The following is a 19,469-nucleotide window of genomic DNA, read 5'->3' as shown; positions in this document are numbered from 1 at the left end:
TAAGAGCTCACCTCACCTAAATTGTGTCTTAGATCACATGCCATCTTGTCTCACCTTACGTCTATCTTAGCATCTACATAAGAGCTCAATTATAGGATATGTGTAATCGCTATGAAATTGTGCCTAATAACTACCTTGATTGTCACTCTTCAGCACAATAGATCTGTCAAGTTGCCACATGCTGTGCAGAGCGTATTGAACTCCTGTCACTTTAGGGTTCAATAGTGACAGATATCTGCTGGTGTTTGGGGAACATATTGTAATACTTCTCTTAGTGGCATTTAGAAGTTGGTGATGAACAATGGGGGGAGTTCTATGGATATACAACTTCCATATTGTAATACTGGTGACATTTCTATCCTGTTGACTGCCGCTTTCACTATTATGTAGATCCCAGCTTTATGTTCCATATTAAACAGAAACAGTATCTTTAGCAGATGTTTGTTTTCTTACCTTCTTGTGAAAAGGGCTTCATACTAGCTGAAGTCATTTTGTGTTTGAGTGCATGTTTCATCATGGTATTACGTTTGTATTGTTAGGCAGGAACTCTAGCCTCCTTGTAAATAGGTGAAAGTGTGGTTGCTTAGCGGTTCAGGTGTCCATTGCTGGAATATTGCTCAAAGCAATGTAAAACAGTTCTCTCTCACTTGAAGGGATGAATAGTTATAAGTGTCTTCACATATTCAGTCTGAGCTGTGAACCAGCAGGACTTAGCTCATTGTGTTGTTGTTGTTGTTGTTGTTGTAGTTGTTGTTGTAGTTGATGATGATGATGATGATGGTGATGATGATGACTAGTGTCAGAGCTGAACACTCACAATAAAGTCAAAGCTACAAATACTTATACTACCCTTCCTTTGTATGCTTTTGGTGTTGCTGGGTGGACAAAACAAGAAATTCTGTTGCATTTATATGCCTCGGCCTCATTCACCAAGGGAAATCTCATAGTGGTGCATACTTTCATTCTCGTCTCCCAGCTAAATAAAAAGTGCTACTTTCCTGATTTCACATTGGCTGTTTGCCAGGGGTGTGAATTCAAATGTCACGTCTTATGGTAATATATCTGTAATATCTCCAGAGATTATGACAATCATGACCCGTTTAGGTGTTTCGAGATACCAGTAGTGCTTGACCAGCGAGCCAGTATCAGCTGATGTGTACAATAATTGGTTGATTTGCTACAATGATAGCACCACCATGCCCCAGAATGTGATTCCTTGATTGTGTACTGTATTTGAGTGAACCTCTGTGGGTGCTTATCAGAAACTGCCAGGTATAATTATGTGTGCCGGATAAATGTGGACAGATATATTTCTATTTAATGTAATTAGATATAATTATACCCCTGCTACAAAGTAATGGGGGGCTATATAGCGTTCATTCTGTCCGTCCGTCCGTCCTGTCCTTCCATCCCGAAAGTTTGTCAGGAGCATATCTCTTAAAGTTTACATGCTAGGTTCACCAAACTTCACACACATGTTAATCATTACCAATTGATGTGCCTTTTGGTATTTTAAAGTTTTTTCAGAATTTTGTTTTTTTTGCAGTTTCCATGGAAACACGACTTAGTGCCAAATGTGTTTGATGGTTTTGTCCGGAGCATATCTCTTTCAGTTTACATGCTAGGTTCACCAAACTTCACACGCATGTTAATCATTACCCATTGATGTGCCTTTTGCTATTTTATAATTTTTTTTCAGAATTTGTTTTGTTGTTGTTTCCATGGGGTCATGTACCTTTTAAGAAGTTCTGAAGAAGATATAGTTCCCTCTTTAACAGACTGTAGATCCGTAGTCCTTGGGTCCACAATCAGAACCAATTAGTGTTCTGGAATTGCCAGGACTTCAGCTATCAGATGCACACACACATGACATACGGAAATGCCTACCCGTCAAAAACGTGAAATTTCCTTCAATGCAATATGGCGGCCAAACGGTGCCTCCTAGCCCCATGGTTCCAGCGGTTGAAATTGAAGGTAATCGGATTCCAGAGCTGCTCCAGAAATTTGGTAGTCATTGGACTTGTAGTTTCGGAGATTATTGCTTTGGAAATTGAATTTTTAAGATTAATTTTGAATTATCTCCCCTTGGCTATTGGGCCTAGAGCCTTGAGATTTTTGCAGAAACAACTTCAGTACTGTCGGCACCTTAGTGATGTTTTTCATGCGATTCTGTCCAGCAGTGCTTTTTGTACAAGTGCTACAAAATACGGCGGAATAATAAATAATAATAATAAAAACATTAACGATTACAATAGGTCTCCTGCTTTGCAGCAAGGAGCCCTAATTACTGAGCTATAATTATCATTATTACCAAATTACTGTGTGATTAAGTAGTTAACAGAAGAGATATGAATACTGTATAGATCGGAACTTCACAGGGCTCTCCCACAATTGTGTTTCTGGGTTGGCCTGGTGCCTGCTGGTTCACACTTGTCTCGACTGCCAATGTCAGAGCTGAAGCTGCTCAGTCCCACTGTGTGTGGATGTCTGTAATTGTTCCTGCTGTTAACTACTGGTTGTCAGTAACAGGAGAGTTACTGTGGTGTGACACAACATACACTGACTGGCGGCTGACCAGCTGTCCTCATACCTTACTCATGTAACTTCCCATTTTCCAGGTAAGGCCAACCAAAACATTCTAATTTCTAATCTCCAGACTTAGCCAGCAAGTAAGTGGATATGTGGAACAAATAAGTATAAAATTAAAAGACAGAAAACTGTTTTTCTATAATTGTGGAACTTAATTTATGAACTTTTAAAATTAGGATCACTTGGTAATAGGCGTGAAACTGATTTATAATGTGGAATTAGTTGCTTTGTTTATCAAACACATTTTAAATAAAGGTAGATAAGAAAGATCAACCTGACCTGAAATTGTTAGGAGTGTACAAGGGCAAGACGTTCTATATAACATCACGTCATAAATTTCCACAGCTGGGGGAAAACTGTAGTAAGAAAGCTTTATGTTTTTTCACCATGAAGGAAAAGTGAGGGCAGACAGATCGGAAACACACAGAAACATGTGGACAGCCTTACAGTCACTTATGCAACTATGTATTGTTCAACAATGTCGAATAGTGTATATAAACACACTACTTCTGTGATATAACTGGAATACTTTGATTATTGACATATTGCTGTGGTATAACTGGAATACTTGATTCTTGACATGTTGCTGTGGTATAACTGGAATACTTGATTCATGACATGTTGCTGTGGTATAACTGGAATACTTGATTCTTGACATGTTGCTGTGGTATAACTGGAATACTTGATTCATGACATGTTGCTGTGGTATAACTGGAATACTTGATTCATGACATGTTGCTGTGATATAACTGGAATACTTGATTCATGACATGTTGCTGTGGTATAACTGGAATACTTGATTCTTGACATGTTGCTGTGATATAACTGGAATACTTGATTCTTGACAAGTTGCTGTGATATAACTGGAATACTTTGATTATGGACATGCTGCTGTGGTATAACTGGAATACTTGATTCTTGACATGTTGCTGTTGTATAACTGGAATACTTGATTCATGACAAGTTCCTGTGGTATAACTGGAATACTTGATTCATGACAAGTTGCTGTGATGTAACTGGAATACTTGATTCATGACATGTTGCTGTTGTATTACTGGAATACTTGATTCATGACAAGTTCCTGTGGTATAACTGGAATACTTGATTATTGACATGTTGCTGTTGTATAACTGGAATACTTGATTCATGACAAGTTCCTGTGGTATAACTGGAATACTTGATTCATGACATGTTGCTGTGGTATAACTGGAATACTTGATTATGGACATGTTGCTGTTGTATAACTGGAATACTTGATTCATGACAAGTTCCTGTGGTATAACTGGAATACTTGATTATTGACATGTTGCTGAGGTATAACTGGAATACCTGATTCATGACAAGTTCCTGTGGTATAACTGGAATACTTGATTATTGACTTGTTGCTGTGGTATAACTGGAATACTTGATTCATGACAAGTTCCTGTGGTATAACTGGAATACTTGATTATTGACTTGTTGCTGAGATATAACTGGAATACCTGATTCATGACAAGTTCCTGTGGTATAACTGGAATACTTGATTCATGACTTGTTGCTGTGGTATAACTGGAATACTTGATTCATGACATGTTGCTGTGGTATAACTGGAATACTTGATTCATGACAAGTTCCTGTGGTATAACTGGAATACTTGATTATTGACATGTTGCTGTGATATAACTGGAATACTTGATTTTTGACATGTTGCTGTGATGTAACTGGAATATTGCTGACAGGTGTTTTGACTATTGCATTTTGTTATATTTCAGCAAGGCAATCTTAGAAGCAGGCATGAGACCAGGAACTCCAGAGCACACACAGTCAGAGGTAAGAGTGTGTTAAACTCAATCACCGTCCAGCGATCGTACATTTGTTGAAGTTCACATTGGCTTCATTTTCCAGGGCATCGACTGTTTGTAATTCAAACTTTCCCATGGATGTTTTGATTGCAAAGAAGAAAGTTTAATCAAAGATGAAAATGTGACCTTTGTCACTTGTAAAATCCATGAATTTAATATTAAGAAGATGCATCATATCCACTTTCCATGAACACCTAATGTAAATCATTGAGATATGTGTCATGGTGGGTTCGTATGAGATTAATAAACATTCATAGAAAATAAATGGTCAACTAATATAGTGTGTAACACCTGTGGTTTAACACTGTCCCATAAGTGGTATAAATTAGACATACTTCACTTTATAAATACCAGTTATTTTATGAAAGAAAACACAGAAGAAGAAACGTCCCCATATTTGTACTTTATAACAATTTGCAAAATAGAAAACATTGATGGTTTCTATTTTTCGACTGCTGGATAATTATTATACTATATTTTGGGCATGATACCTTTAATTGCCATGTGACTTGCAGCAGACTGTAGAGTAGATGCCTGGATGGGGTGAATGTTTCACAGGCTCATTGTTTGCTGACCCTTCACTCAGACATCTATACTAACAGTTGACATATCTATCAACAATGTTTCTTATTTCCTGTGGGGGCATGGGTAGCTTTGTAATACAAGACACTGTAAGTCGCTGTGCAGAGTTATGTCCCTTGGGCATGGTTGTGGCTAGAAGACTGGCATCAATTCTGACTTTTCTCCCACATCAAGTTCACAGGCCATGATTTAACTTGGAGACTGTTTTAGTCAGAAACTAAACATATTTAATCTTGTACTAATTCTTCTCTGTGTTCCTAAAATGACCTAAAGTGAGCTTATTTGAGACAGGTCAGATTTTAGACATGGCTGCCCTTGCTAAGCCATGTCATGTACGCATATTATTTTACATTTGTGTACATGTACAGGTTTTTAATTAGACATTCATAAAGTTTGAAGAATACTTTGTAAAATAATACATATTTTGTCATATTTTTGACCCACATGTATGCTGCTTTGTCACACCAAAACCTCAGTTGTGCGCACACATTTTTGTGCAGCTTTTACAATTTTTGTGACTTTTACAATATATATTGTTATCAGTATGGCAGTTACAAAGGGAGGTGAGCTCCAGAACCAATTTCGTACTCCTTCACCACCAGGTGTTGTAAAATCATTGGAACAGCAAAAATGTATGGTCTATCCAAGATCACTGTTAATAAGGGGGCCGTTTAGTCCAGTCATGTTCACCAATATATTTGTTGACTAGAGACGTGTCAAGTGTTCATGCACTACGTGAATGAATCAGTAAAAAAGCACATTCAGCCCTTTGTTGCCTTGGTGACAAATATTTGAATTTTTCTGATGAATTCACCAGTTGCAGCAGGTCACCTGTTTTACTAAAGTACGAATATTTAAACAGTCATGCTGTGATATAACTGATATGCTTTTCAAGACTGGGTTCAGCCACCCACACACCCACCCAAGCTCGCTCACTCACTCACTCGCTCACTCGCTCATCTTGTTTATCAGACAGTATATTATCTATGAGATTCACTTACTTCCACTAGTGAGTTTGCTTATGAGACGTGGAAAGTTACTGTCTGCCACTGATGTATACATTCCTGTCTTACATACACCACACAGAAACATTTACTGCAGGGCTCGAAAAATTAAAAAATCTGCACTCGCCCTGTAGGGCGAGTAATATGAACTTTCCACTTGTCCTTCTAGAATTGTACTTTCCCTATAGATCATGCATCACAATGAATATAAATTTATATTATTTTATTTCAAAATGTTTGCTTGGAATAAGACTACAATAACATTACTTACTTTGTCTTCTGTACAAAATCTTTGACAGACTTGAATTCATTCACCATTTAAGATAGCTGAACTTCAAGGAAAAAGAAAATGTTACTTTTGGGTCAGAAAGTGTACTCGTCCTCTAGGACGAGCAAATTATGTTTTTCACTTGCCTGAAACAATTTTACTCGTCAATACAAGCAGACGAGTGGAATTTTTTAGCCCTGTAGTGGACTGCCAGTTCCTTCATATTACTACAGTTTTAACCTGCCCTGGCATCACAGATGAGCTACATTAATATGAAAGATTACAGTTGTCCTTAACTTGTTGTGGAACTGGTCACTGCTTACATCTATGTATTTTAAGGTTCAGGTGTAAGCTAATATTTAGTAAGGGAGTAAAGTCCCTCGTTCCCGACATGTTGCAGCAGCAGGTAGTCACCTGCCAGGCCTAACTGATACTGTAGCCTAGTCTGTCAGGCAGACCGTGAAGCAAGTACACACAATGCTGCCCATGCAAGTCACCTGCCAGGCCTAACTGATACTGTAGCCTAGTCTGTCAGGCAGACCTTGAAGCAAGTACACACAATGCTGCCCATGCAAGTCACCTGCCAGGCCTAACTGATATTGTAGCCTAGTCTGTCAGGCAGACCTTGAAGCAAGTACACACAATGCTGCCCATGCAAGTCACCTGCCAGGCCTAACTGATATTGTAGCCTAGTCTGTCAGGCAGACCTTGAAGCAAGTAATAACAATGCTGCCCATGCAAGTCACCTGCCAGGCCTAACTGATATTGTAGCCTAGTCTGTCATGCAGACCTTGAAGCAAGTACACACAATGCTGCCCATGCAAGTCACCTGCCAGGCCTAACTGATATTGTAGCCTAGTCTGTCATGCAGACCTTGAAGCAAGTACACACAATGCTGCCCATGCAAGTCACCTGCCAGGCCTAACTGATATTGTAGCCTAGTCTGTCATGCAGACCTTGAAGCAAGTACACAATGCTGCCCATGCAAGTCACCTGCCAGGCCTAACTGATATTGTAGCCTAGTCTGTCATGCAGACCTTGAAGCAAGTACACACAATGCTGCCCATGCAGAGTCACCTGCCAGGCCTAACTGACAATGTAGCCTAGTCTGTCATGCAGACCTTTTTAAGATAGCTGAACTTCAAGGAAAAAGAAAATGTTACTTTTGGGTCAGAAAGTGTACTCGCCCCCTTCTAGGACGAGCAAATTATGTTTTCACTCTGCCTGAAACAATTTTACTCGGCCAATACAAGCAGACGAAAGTGGAATTTTTTAGCCCTGTAGTGGACTGCCAGTTCCTTCATATTACTACAGTTTTAACCTGCCCTGGCATCACAGATGAGCTACATTAATATGAAAGATTACAGTTGTCCTTAACTTGTTGTGGAACTGGTCACTGCTTACATCTATATATTTTAAGGTTCAGGTGTAAGGTCATATTTAGTAAGGGAGTAAGGTCCCTCGTTCCCGATATGTTGCAGCAGCAGGTAGTCACCTGCCAGGAATAACTGATATTGTAGCCTAGTCTGTCAGGCAGACCTTGAGCAAGTACACACAATGCTGCCCATGCAAGTCACCTGCCAGGCCTAACTGATATTGTAGCCTAGTCTGCCATGCAGACCTTGAAGCAAGTACACACAATGCTGCCCATGCAAGTCACCTGCCAGGCCTAACTGATATTGTAGCCTAGTCTGTCAGGCAGACCTTGAAGCAAGTACACACAATGCTGCCCATGCAAGTCACCTGCCAGGCCTAACTGATACTGTAGCCTAGTCTGTCAGGCAGACCTTGAAGCAAGTACACAATGCTGCCCATGCAAGTCACCTGCCAGGCCTAACTGATATTGTAGCCTAGTCTGTCAGGCAGACCTTGAAGCAAGTACACACAATGCTGCCCATGCAAGTCACCTGCCAGGCCTAACTGATATTGTAGCCTAGTCTGTCAGGCAGACCTTGAAGCAAGTACTCACAATGCTGCCCATGCAAGTCACCTGCCAGGCCTAACTGATATTGTAGCCTAGTCTGCCAGGCAGACCTTGAAGCAAGTACTCACAATGCTGCTCATGCAAGTCACCTGCCAGGCCTAACTGATATTGTAGCCTAGTCTGTCAGGCAGACCTTGAAGCAAGTACACACAATGCACAGGACATATGGATAAGGGTGACCCATCTTCGCCACAGGTTTCAGACTGCAGTGATGACTGCCCGAACCGTCCTAGGACTCAACCGTATCCACCCCAACACAGTTCGACAACGTTTACGTCATCACGGATCAGACCATTTTACGCCCCGCCATAACGGCCTATCTGACACAACGCCATCGACAAGCTCGCCGAATGTGGTGCCGAAATCATGTTCGCAGACCCTTGTTTTGGTGGAGAAATGTTGTTTTTACAGATGAGTCCAGGTTTAACATTTCCCATAGTGATGGACGTCAACGTGCCTATTATGCACAGGCCTGTGTCTTGGAGAGGAATCGCTTTGGTGGTGGTTCCGCCAAAGAACTCCTTTGGTGATTGTTCAGGGCAACTTAATTGGTGTGGGTTACAGGGATCAGATTCTTTTCTGGCATGGCCCTTGGTGGCAAATTCCTCATTGGCAAGGGTTGCTATGGATTTCTTGCAACACCACAATGTTGACTTACTGCCTTGGCCTGCAAATTCACTGGATCTCTCCCCGATAGGTCATCTTTGGGACGAGATGGATCGACATCTACGCCGTCCTCCTCATCCGCCAGATAACGTCCTTGACCTTGCAACAGAACTTGAGAGAATCTGGCGTGACATCCCACAAGCCTTCCTTGCACTTTTGATAGGCTCTATGCACCGTTGATGCACTGCTGTTCTCAATGCCGATGGTGGACATACCCGTTATTGAGCTTGTGACATGGTCGTTTGACCCCTGTCCTGCTTGTGGACTTGTGATGTCATTGTGATTGACTTTTCAATTGAAATTCTCCCGACTTGTTATGGTCTCATGATGCCTCCATTAAAGTTTATATGTACCTTTGACATTGTTATCGTACTTATCAACTGGGATAATATTTTGACAATGCACAGTTTATTTATGTGGATAGTATACATTTGCTATTACAAACATTCATTAGACGTTACAAACAACATTCATTAGACGTTACAAACACATACATTTGCTATTACAAAACATACAAACATACATTTGCTATTACAAACATGCATTAGACGTTACAAACATACATTTGCTATTACAAACATCCATTGGGCATTACAAACATACATCGGATATTACAAACATTCATTGGATTTTACATACTAATATGAAATATTGTATGAGATGTAAGGCCTTGTTTGTGTTTCAGTCTGTGCTCAGTGATGACAGTTTCCTGCTGGAGGCGGCCGCTGTTAGCTGCAGTACCAAGCCCGGTGTCAGCAGAACTACAGAGGCCAAGTCTGCTTTCTCTCTCGATGCCTTACTGGCAGAGAAGGTGGAGAATGTAGGTGGACATAATAAACCTTGAGTCATACACACTGGGGTAGTCTGTCCATTGGCTGATGTTTTCTGTGTGATGTTAGCTTGTCTTAGAACATGTCCCAAGTATTACTTACATGTCCTTACAAGATGTCCCAAGTGTCACTTACAGGTCCTAAGAATATGTCCCAAGTATCACTTACTGGTCCTAAGAATAGGTCCCAAGTGTCACTTACAGGTCCTAAGAATAGGTCCCAAGAGTATGTTCCAAGTGTCACTAACAGGTCCTGTGAGTATGTCCAAAGTGTAACTTACAGGTCGACCTGTGAAAGTCCGGGTTAGAATATTGATCTTTGGTAACCCATGCTTGTCGTAAGAGGCGACTAACGTGATTGGGTGGTCAGGCTCGCTGACTTGGTTGACACATGTCATTGGTTCCTAATTGCGCAGATCCATGCTCATGCTGTTGATCACTGGATTGTCTGGTCCAGACTCGACTATTTGCAGACCGCCGCCATGTAGTTGGAATATTGCTGAGTGCAGCCTAAAACTAAACTAACTCACTCCCACCCTCACAGGTCGTAAGAGTATGTCCCAAGTGTCACTTACAGGTCCTAAGAGTATGTCCCAAGTGCTACTTACAGGTCCTTAGAATATGTCCCAAGTGTCAGTTGCAGGTCGTAAGAATAGGTCCAAAGTGTCACTTAAAGGTCCTTAGAGCATATCCCACATATTGCTTACAGGTCCTTTGAGCTGAAGAATAAACAAACTGAGTATCCTTTCAAAGATGCTTCCCAAATTGTGTATTTTTCTTTCAGGTATTTTATGTCACTTGTAAAGTTCCCTCTTAAAATTGGTTGTTTAGATTCATGTGTATGTAGCAAATTACTTTCATTGCAAAGCCAAACATTTCTTTCATTTGAGACGAATCAGACATAATAATATATTTTCTAAATGAGTGCCTGACTAAAGAAATATCAATTTTGAAAATGACATAATTACTAACAACAATGTTTAAATATTGATATATAATAAAAAGGCGACATCTGGTGCACTTTGCAGTATATACCAATATATTAAAAATAAATGAAAATATTTAATTCGAAGTCTTGAATTCGGAAGTCCAATCATTACATGGAGTACAGTATGTCAACTTAATTAACACTTGCTTATCCTTGTGAGCCCCATGTAAACGTCTCGCTCCATGTCAAGGTTGTGTGTTTCTGTATATGGGACATGTGGATGATGATGGCTTGTGTATCTTCACCACAGGAGGAGGCAGACCGTGAACTTCACCTCATGCAGAACCAACTGAAGGTGAATATCAGGGTTGGCTGCTACAGTCAGCTTCCCCTTCGAAATAATCCTCACCCTTATGATTTAATCCCTAACCTTCTTAATTAATCCTTACTTTTATTTATTTTATACTTACTTATATTTATTTAATCTCAACCTTTAATACAATTAAATCCCTACCCTTATGATTTAAAACTTACCCTTATGACCCATTTTGAGTAAATTCCTACAGTTATTATTTAATCATAACAATTATGATTTGGTCCCTGTACAATGATTCAAAACCCAACATTTACAATTTAGTCCTCACACTTCTGGAAGTGAGTGTACTTCCCTTCTCTAACTTGTTTTCTACTTTCCATCATGCCAGATTGGAATATTGAATGTTAGCTGGTGTAGTATTGGAATCCAGGTTCCCACCTACAGTGTTCTTTATTTGGAAGCATGAATGTCAAAGGGCACCTGTCATTGCCCTGATGCTATAAGCGGAACCTGTAATAGTCCCTGGATTCAGATACCCCTCATGATCAAGGACTACTAGAACCTCTAACTTGTGAAGGTCCGGGTTAGAATATTTGAATCGTGAAGGTCCGGGTTAGAATATTGGTCTTCAGTAACTCATGCTTGTCGTAAGAGGCAACTAACGGGATCGGGTGGTCAGGCTCGCTGGCATGGTTGACACATGTCATCAGTTCCCAATTCGCAGATCGATGCTCATGCTGTTGATCACTGGATTGTCTGGTCCAAACTCGATCATTTACAGACCGCTGCCATATTGCTGGAATATTGCTGAGTGCAGCGTAAAACTAAACTCACTCACTCACTAGAACCTCCCTATTTTGGAACACTGTGCTAACATTTCATCATTTAGGTTGACATAAAGATCTCTTAAAGCAGCTGAAGCACTTCATCTGAAGCCAATAATACAGACGGTGTATAGGGGGACGCTGTTATTGAAGAAATCATATGAATTCTTCCTTATTTCCGGTTCAACACAGATACATTTAGGTTACAGTTACAGATGTAAATTGTTTAAGATTTCATTGCTTGAACAGGACTATTTGTCTACCTGTATATGGACTGTTTGGCTTGGAATGTCAGACCCGTGGTTGAAGCCATGTTGTAAGTCCATTAGAATTCTCAGGAGTTGTGGGAATAAGCTATAAGTAGGTACTTAATTCTGCCCACTTCATTTTTAATATGTATCTAAATTGGTGGTAGTGTTGGTTGTAGATGTGAGCTTTGAAACTTGTATGTGACGTTAACATACAGCTATGGGCATGTTTACAATCCCTCATACAAGGGGTGGCACTGATAGCTCAGTGGTTAAAACAGTAGTCCATACTATTGAAGACCTAGCTTTGATTCCTCACAATGTGTGAAAAACCTTCCTAGTGTCCCATTCACCTCAATCGATGCTCGATATTGTCTGGTCCAGACACAATTATTTACAGCTCGAATAAATTGCTGAATGCAGCATTAGACAACAATCCACCCATCCATTTATATGTCTGGGACATTTCTAAAGAATGGAGTAATACTTTTCCCACTTTGTTTACAGGAGGGCATTAGGCAGGGTGGTTTCATCAAGGTAGCAGAGGCAGAAGCAGAGGACTCTGAAGGTATGTCTGTTTGGTGTGCGGACAAAAAACCCTGTTGACAAAAGCCCCTAGGACAAAGCCCCACCATGAAGGACAAACACCACCACCACCATGAACGCCAAACACACACACATACATTATGAGCACCAATGAGCACAGGCATAAACTGGGTACATTCCCAGTACAGTGAATGTGTGACTTTCCAGTGCTCTTACCCCCATATTATTCTTCAATATCTCCATGCTGGAATGCTACTGCCTGCTTAGTTTATGGAGCATATATTTATACCAGTTGTAATATGACAGTGAGTTGAAATACTGAATAATGTGTTCATATCTAAATACTAAGTTGATTAATTAAACTTTAAATATTCTCTAATATTAAGTCAGTTAATCCTCATCAATATTGAAGGTTCACCCTTAATAATGTTTGCAATCGAAATACTAAGTTAATTAATGAAGCCTGTTAATCCCTATCACTGATAATCTCTATTACTGATTCAATCAAAGCATGTCACTTAAGTCAATCACTCAGTAGTTAAAACATGTTTGGGGCTTTTGTCCAAAGGTCCTCATTTGTTTTTTTTGTCCTTATGGGTTTTTGTCCTAAGGGGCTTTTGTCCTTGGGGGCTTTTGTCCACCGGGTTTTTGTCCTACAATCGTGTGTTCTATCTGTCAGTGCCTTGTAGATCTATGATTCAGAAGTAGCCAACAGTAACCCAAGCCTGTTGTAAGAACCCAGTGTAGACATAGGCAAGAACAGTTGAATACTGCTGTCTGTAAGACCAATGGGAAATTGTTTCTACAAGTATTTTCATATTCTGCTGGAGGTGTGTCAGATGTAGCATTAGCTCACAACAGCTGTACATGTCCGTGTGTTGCACTCATTTTGTGCAGGTTTCACACGAGTTGAGTTGACATTTAAGTTGCCACAAATCCTGTAAATAATGACATTTTTGCCAACATGATATTTTTGCGAAAATTGCAAATGACTTGAGCTCGCAAAAATATCATGACACATTTGCTGGTCAAACGCAATAAACAATCAACAAACAAAGTGTCTCATTATTCACGTGTTCATATAATAAACCACAGATCTAGACAATACATTAATTAAGCAATGAAACAACTTGGGGGAAGACTGATTGCTAGTATTACTAGTACTCACATGTCACATGTCAAACAAGGGATACTCAAACAAAAGTTACTCAATCAGTACATCTGATAGTCATCTGACAACGCAACACACATTCTTTGTCTTTAGAGACCATTTGATAGGCCGACACCATCCAACCAGCGTGGATAGGTTTCATCACATTTATCTGGAGATCAATAGCTTTGGTGATGTCATTGTCTTTCAAGTTCGCTGACACATTTCAGCATACCAGTGACTTAACTGATCTTTCATCACAGCTTTGAGAGGCAAGTCGCAATATCATGACGCAAAAACGCTTGTTGGTCGCCACTCGCAAAAATGTTGTGACGCAAAAATTGATTTACAGTAGATTGGAATATGGTGATTCAGTTTGCATATTTTACTCAAACATACAGCTTGTCCAAACGGACAGGCCCCACTTGCTGTAAGCTGAGACTTGACTGATACTTGTTTATATGTTGTTGAACTTCAATAATTTTGGGTTTCTTTCAATAGATGATTTGCTGCCTGAACATCAGCAGAAGTTGGAATATGTGAGTTGATTTGTTGATTATTTTTACACTGTCTGAGACCAATGGTTCGAATAGACATCTACATTGATGCAGGGTTGGACATTGCTCGTCATGACAACCACTGCTATATCTGGCATTAATAGACTGGGAAATTTGTTCATCATAACAACCACTGCTTTGTCTGGCCTTAATCTGGCCCTGATAGATCCAGGCAGTATTCCTCTCTGCTTTGTCTGGCCTTAATCTGGCCCTGATAGATCCAGGCAGTATTCCTCTCTGCTTTGTATGGAGTTAATCTGGCCCTGATAGATCCAGACAGTATTCCTCTCTGCTTTGTGTGTGCAGTTCCAAGTGTCTGAGAGCACCATCCAAGATCATCATCCCGGAGACCTGGTGTTCCATCCTGGTACGTTCCCTTGTGTGTTCAGTGAGGCTCTCAGTCCGGGCCGATGTGGCTTCCTTCCTTCCAACAACTTCCTGGAGAAACACCTGGCCAACATCGCTCCAGGTAAGTGATGATACTACACCAAGCATTGTTGTATAACTCATAAGATTCAATGGTCATGAGGTCTGTCCTTTTGTCACCAAGGCATGTTTGAAATTAAGAATAAAGTTAAAAAGTCCATGACGAAACCTCATGAGACTCAGTTGATTTGTTGGTTCGGCTGAGGTTGCCAGTCACTGGACATTGATGGCATGATGTTTTGATCATTTTAGCAATCATGTGTGTTGTCCATGTGTCTCTGCTGTTCTCAGATGCCCTGTGTTGTCCATGTGTCTCTGCTGTTCTCAGATGCCCTGTGTTGTCCATGTGTCTCTGCTGTTGTCAGATGCCCTGTGTTGTACGTGTGTCTCTGCTGTTGTCAGATGCCCTGTGTTGTACCTGTCTCTGCTGTTCTCAGATGCCCTGTGTTGTCCATGTGTCTCTGCTGTTGTCAGATGCCCTGTGTTGTACCTGTCTCTGCTGTTGTCAGATGCCCTGTGTTGTACATGTGTCTCTGCTGTTCTCAGATGCCCTGTGTTGTAAATGTGTCTCTGCTGTTCTCAGATGCCCTGTGTTGTACATGTGTCTCTGCTGTTCTCAGATGCCCTGTGTTGTACTTGTCTCTGCTGTTCTCAGTACCTGTGCCCTGTGTTGTCAGATGCCCCTGTCTCTGCTGTTCTCAGATGCCCTGTGTTGTCCATGTGTCTCTGCTGTTCTCAGATGCCCTGTGTTGTCAATTTGTCTCTGCTGTTCTCAGATGCCCTGTGTTGTCAATTTGTCTCTGCTGTTCTCAGATGCCCTGTGTTGTACGTGTGTCTCTGCTGTTGTCAGATGCCCTGTGTTGTACCTGTCTCTGCTGTTCTCAGATGCCCTGTGTTGTACATGTGTCTTTGCTGTTCTCAGATGCCCTCTGTGACCTGCTGACCACAGACATGTTGTCCATCTGCTTCCACAAGATCACAAGACAGGAGGAGATACTACAGTGGATCTTCTACATAAGTAAGTGTTGACACATCTCTGTATTGTGGACTTATCCGGTGCTTGTTATTTCATTAGTATTTTATCCCCCCGGCATGTAATCATTTCGTTTATGGAGCAACTAAAAAACCGTTAATATATATTTCAACAAATATTGGTAGATATATCAAACAAAACCCAAGGTGTTGTCTTTTGCTATTTACAGATATTTGTGATTTATCATTTTCTCGGTTTCCATGGAAACGATTCGGACTTAGTCTCAAAAAGGAGGGGTGGGCCTCGTTTCCGGAGCACAACTCGAAAACCGTTCAATATCTTCCAATAGAACTTGGCAGATATATGAGACAGATCTTGAAGTGGTGCCTTTTGTTATTTACAGATTTTTTGTCATTTTTGTTTTTCTTGGTTTCAATGGAAATGATTTGGACTCCGACTTAGCCTAAAAAAATCAAGTTGGACTTTAAGTAACTGTCGGATGATTTGTTCTTTCAAATATGTGGGGTCAGGGGTGGGGGTGGGGTGGTGATGTGCCATCTTCTGATGACTCTTGTTTAAGGGACCTGTGGACATAGGCTGTCAGCGCCTTTCATCTTTTAGCAAAGCATCTTAGAAGTTTGGCTATTTCTTGTTCAACCAAAGACAAAATATGAAAAATGGTCTTCCATAAACTAATTATAACAATGAATCATGAAATGAAATATATCACAAAACAGGTAGTTGGTCCTCAGTTGAAAAATATTTTTGTTCATGTGCCAGTATACCATATTGTTTTTAGTACAACAATAGGGATCAGATCCATCACTGGTTGAACTGGATTATGTAATTATTGTTGTAATGATACAACTATGGTACAACTAACAGTGTAAACCAACTATCAACTCCTCACCTTATTCAACAGCCTGAGTGATATCTGTTGTTTCTCAGGGCGGTGTCGGAGGCACGTCAGTGTGAACTGAATTACCTCCCTTTGCCATCTGTTATATAGGTCAGTGGAACCTTGTTAATCTGTAGCCCTTGCAATCCCTTTCCTGTATTTTGCAGTGTCAGTACACAGGAGCAGCCAAGTGATCCAGGGATGCAAGAAGCTCCTGTTTGACATCATCCACACCCAGCTCAGTCAGGAGGACACCAGTTACAGCTGGGCGCCAGCTGCCCTCGATGTCCTCAAAGTCTTTGTCAATTTTGGTGAGAATTCTTCTTTTCACAATTTGATTGCTCCTTTATACAGTTTGGATCATGATGCTAACAATGCTGCATCAACATTTGAAACAGGTGCTTGCATGCTACACTGTGGGCAGATGTTTTACAGGAGGGCCACCCGTGAAGATCCAGGTCTTCAGCAACCCATGCCTGTCATAAGAGGCGATTAACAGGATCGGGTCGTCAGGCACACTGACTTGGTTGACACATTGCATCATTTCCCTATTGCCAAGATCAATGCTCATGCTGTTGATCACTGGATTGTCTGGTCCAGACTCAATTATTTACAGACCGCGGCCATATAGCTGGGATATTGCTGAGTGCGGTGTTAAACAACAAATGCACAAATAAAGTTTAGGAGGGCCAGAAATCTTTCACACATGGCAACATGGGAGTTGGACTTGTGGTAGCTCCAACTTACTTATAGACATAAATATGTGTAAGGGTTGCCTATGGTACTGGGTAATTTCCAGTGTTTAGTACCGTAATACCTCTGTGACGGACTTGTTTGGCAGGTGCTTGTTCAGCCGACCTGTTGCCGGACCACGACTTTTTCTCACAGGAAGAAATCAGGTAAATCACTTGCTTGTATTAATTGTGTTAAGATGTTTGTTACTGTTAATCTTGGCATGTTTGTCTCAAGGTATTTAATTTGTGTGAAACAGTTTGACAACTATCATTTGGAGTCCAGTTAGATTGGCAATCACATTTGTCAAACTCAATATAATATAAACCTGCAAAATTGACCTTGAAATCTGTTCTCAAATACTTAACATTGACTTCAGTATAATAACATAGCCCTCACATCTACGGCACTACAGTTCACTGCATGAAGTTGCCCCCCTTGGGCATACAGGATACCTAGGACTGATTATGTGTCGAGCTGTGACATCGTGTATAAAGTGGCATGAGAACTTGTGAACTCACTGCTGACACCATGTAATCTGATTCCCCCCACCAGGACCTGTGTCACCCCAGAAGATGACAGTAACCTGGCCCCAGACAACAACAATGTTCCAGTGTGGTCGTACTCGGAGAACCTGCGGGAGGTGCTTCAGACAATGGCTTTTGCGCTTCAGGGGAGGTAACTGCAAACAGATAGTTTTACAGAATCATCATATTGTCCACATGGTATACTGATGGTCAGATATTAAGCTACAGTTTTCATGGGAAGCATGACGTGTATCTTTCACCCGAAGATGACCTGCTGTTGTCAGTTACGTATATAGTGAACACACCAAATAAAAATACTCCTTTCCCTCATGAAAAGCTGTATAGTTGCTGGTGTGGCATAAGCATCAGCTGTAAACTTCCTGATCTGGCAGTGAGCTGTACTGCTTCCTTCGATTTACAGCTTATATACTTTGACATAATAGAAGCGCTAGCTCGCTTGCTCGCTCTCACTGACTGACTGACTCACTCACTCACTCACTCTTACTCACTCACTCATTGTCCCTCTTATACTAAATGTCACTCACTGTCTCACTTACACACTCACTCTCATATTCACTTTCCCTCTTATACTTACTATGTCATTCACTCACTGTCTCACACACTGAATCACTCGCTCACTCACTGTCTGTCTCACTCACTATCTGTCTCACTATATGTCTCACTCTCTGTCTGATTCACTGTGTTGCAGGCCCCAGTACTCGGCCTCCCAGCTGAGCACCATCCTGCTGATGACAGCCAAGGCAGCTCTGGACAAGGAGTTCAACAAGTGAGTACTCCAGCACTTAGCCTCAGCTGCAGCATGTGAGAATGTGGCTGTCAGCTATCATGGAGAACACTAGACACAGAGATACACAAACCTTTCATTATTTGATCTTCATACCCAATTTTTCAAAATCTTAATGATTCTTATACACAAATTCAAACCATTTGTTCAAGGTATGTGTGGAAGGACAATAACATGAAGGACAGTAACATGAAGGACAATAACACTGTTCAGAATACAGAAGAAACCAATGAGGTACAATGGCAGTTTATGGGAGGCCCAAGGGAGTTATCTCCCTTAGTAGAGAGCTCGTATGTAACTGCAGCTACATGTGCGGGGAGTCTTGTGTTGTGTAGAGATATGTTGGACAGAGTCTGATATATGTGTTTAGTAAAGATAAGTATTGAAACCTTCCATACTGCCATTGTTAAAAATGTTTTTGTTCCAGAATAATGTGACCCAAAACATTTTGTGTGTTGTTTAAATTTGTTTTATTGCTATTAGTGATAAAGAATGAAACATTCAATTGAAGTTTCTCAGGGTTACCTCCCCTGACTAGTGTTTCAGCTTCAACAGTAACTCCCTTCACCCCATTCTTGTCATGGTATTGCTGTAACTAGTAACACTATGAGACCTGGACCCTGTTTCACAGAGTGATAATAGTGCACAGATGGTCATATTAAATGCACATACCCTGACATATCCCTGACATATCCTCACGACCGTCCTCATGCTTACACTGTGGAATGGGGCATCACTGATCGTGGCTTGTAGTGTCATGTGATGTGGTGCTTATA

General features: G+C 40.9%; 1 protein-coding gene across 4 annotated transcripts in view; it reads left to right on the top strand.

Annotated features, from left to right (window-relative positions):
- The window catches only part of LOC124252963 (SMC5-SMC6 complex localization factor protein 2-like), a 72,063-nt gene that overhangs the window by 46,639 nt on the left and 5,955 nt on the right, over positions 1–19,469 (top strand). For all 4 annotated transcript variants that reach the window (XM_046686686.1, XM_046686669.1, XM_046686677.1 and 1 more), the window contains 11 exons: positions 4,341–4,398; positions 9,620–9,754; positions 11,002–11,046; positions 12,587–12,647; positions 14,277–14,314; positions 14,639–14,801; positions 15,681–15,776; positions 16,797–16,940; positions 17,471–17,528; positions 17,917–18,039; positions 18,598–18,675. In XM_046686686.1, the coding sequence (XP_046542642.1) occupies positions 4,341–4,398; positions 9,620–9,754; positions 11,002–11,046; positions 12,587–12,647; positions 14,277–14,314; positions 14,639–14,801; positions 15,681–15,776; positions 16,797–16,940; positions 17,471–17,528; positions 17,917–18,039; positions 18,598–18,675 (999 nt within the window). The remainder of the gene's footprint in view (positions 1–4,340; positions 4,399–9,619; positions 9,755–11,001; positions 11,047–12,586; positions 12,648–14,276; positions 14,315–14,638; positions 14,802–15,680; positions 15,777–16,796; positions 16,941–17,470; positions 17,529–17,916; positions 18,040–18,597; positions 18,676–19,469) is intronic.

This window comes from Haliotis rubra, unplaced genomic scaffold, assembly GCF_003918875.1.
Source record: "Haliotis rubra isolate DU_JTF1 unplaced genomic scaffold, ASM391887v1 Scf114, whole genome shotgun sequence".
NCBI lineage: Eukaryota > Metazoa > Mollusca > Gastropoda > Lepetellida > Haliotidae > Haliotis > Haliotis rubra.
Note: the sequence above shows the minus strand (reverse complement) of the source record. Positions and strands in the feature narration are given on the sequence as shown.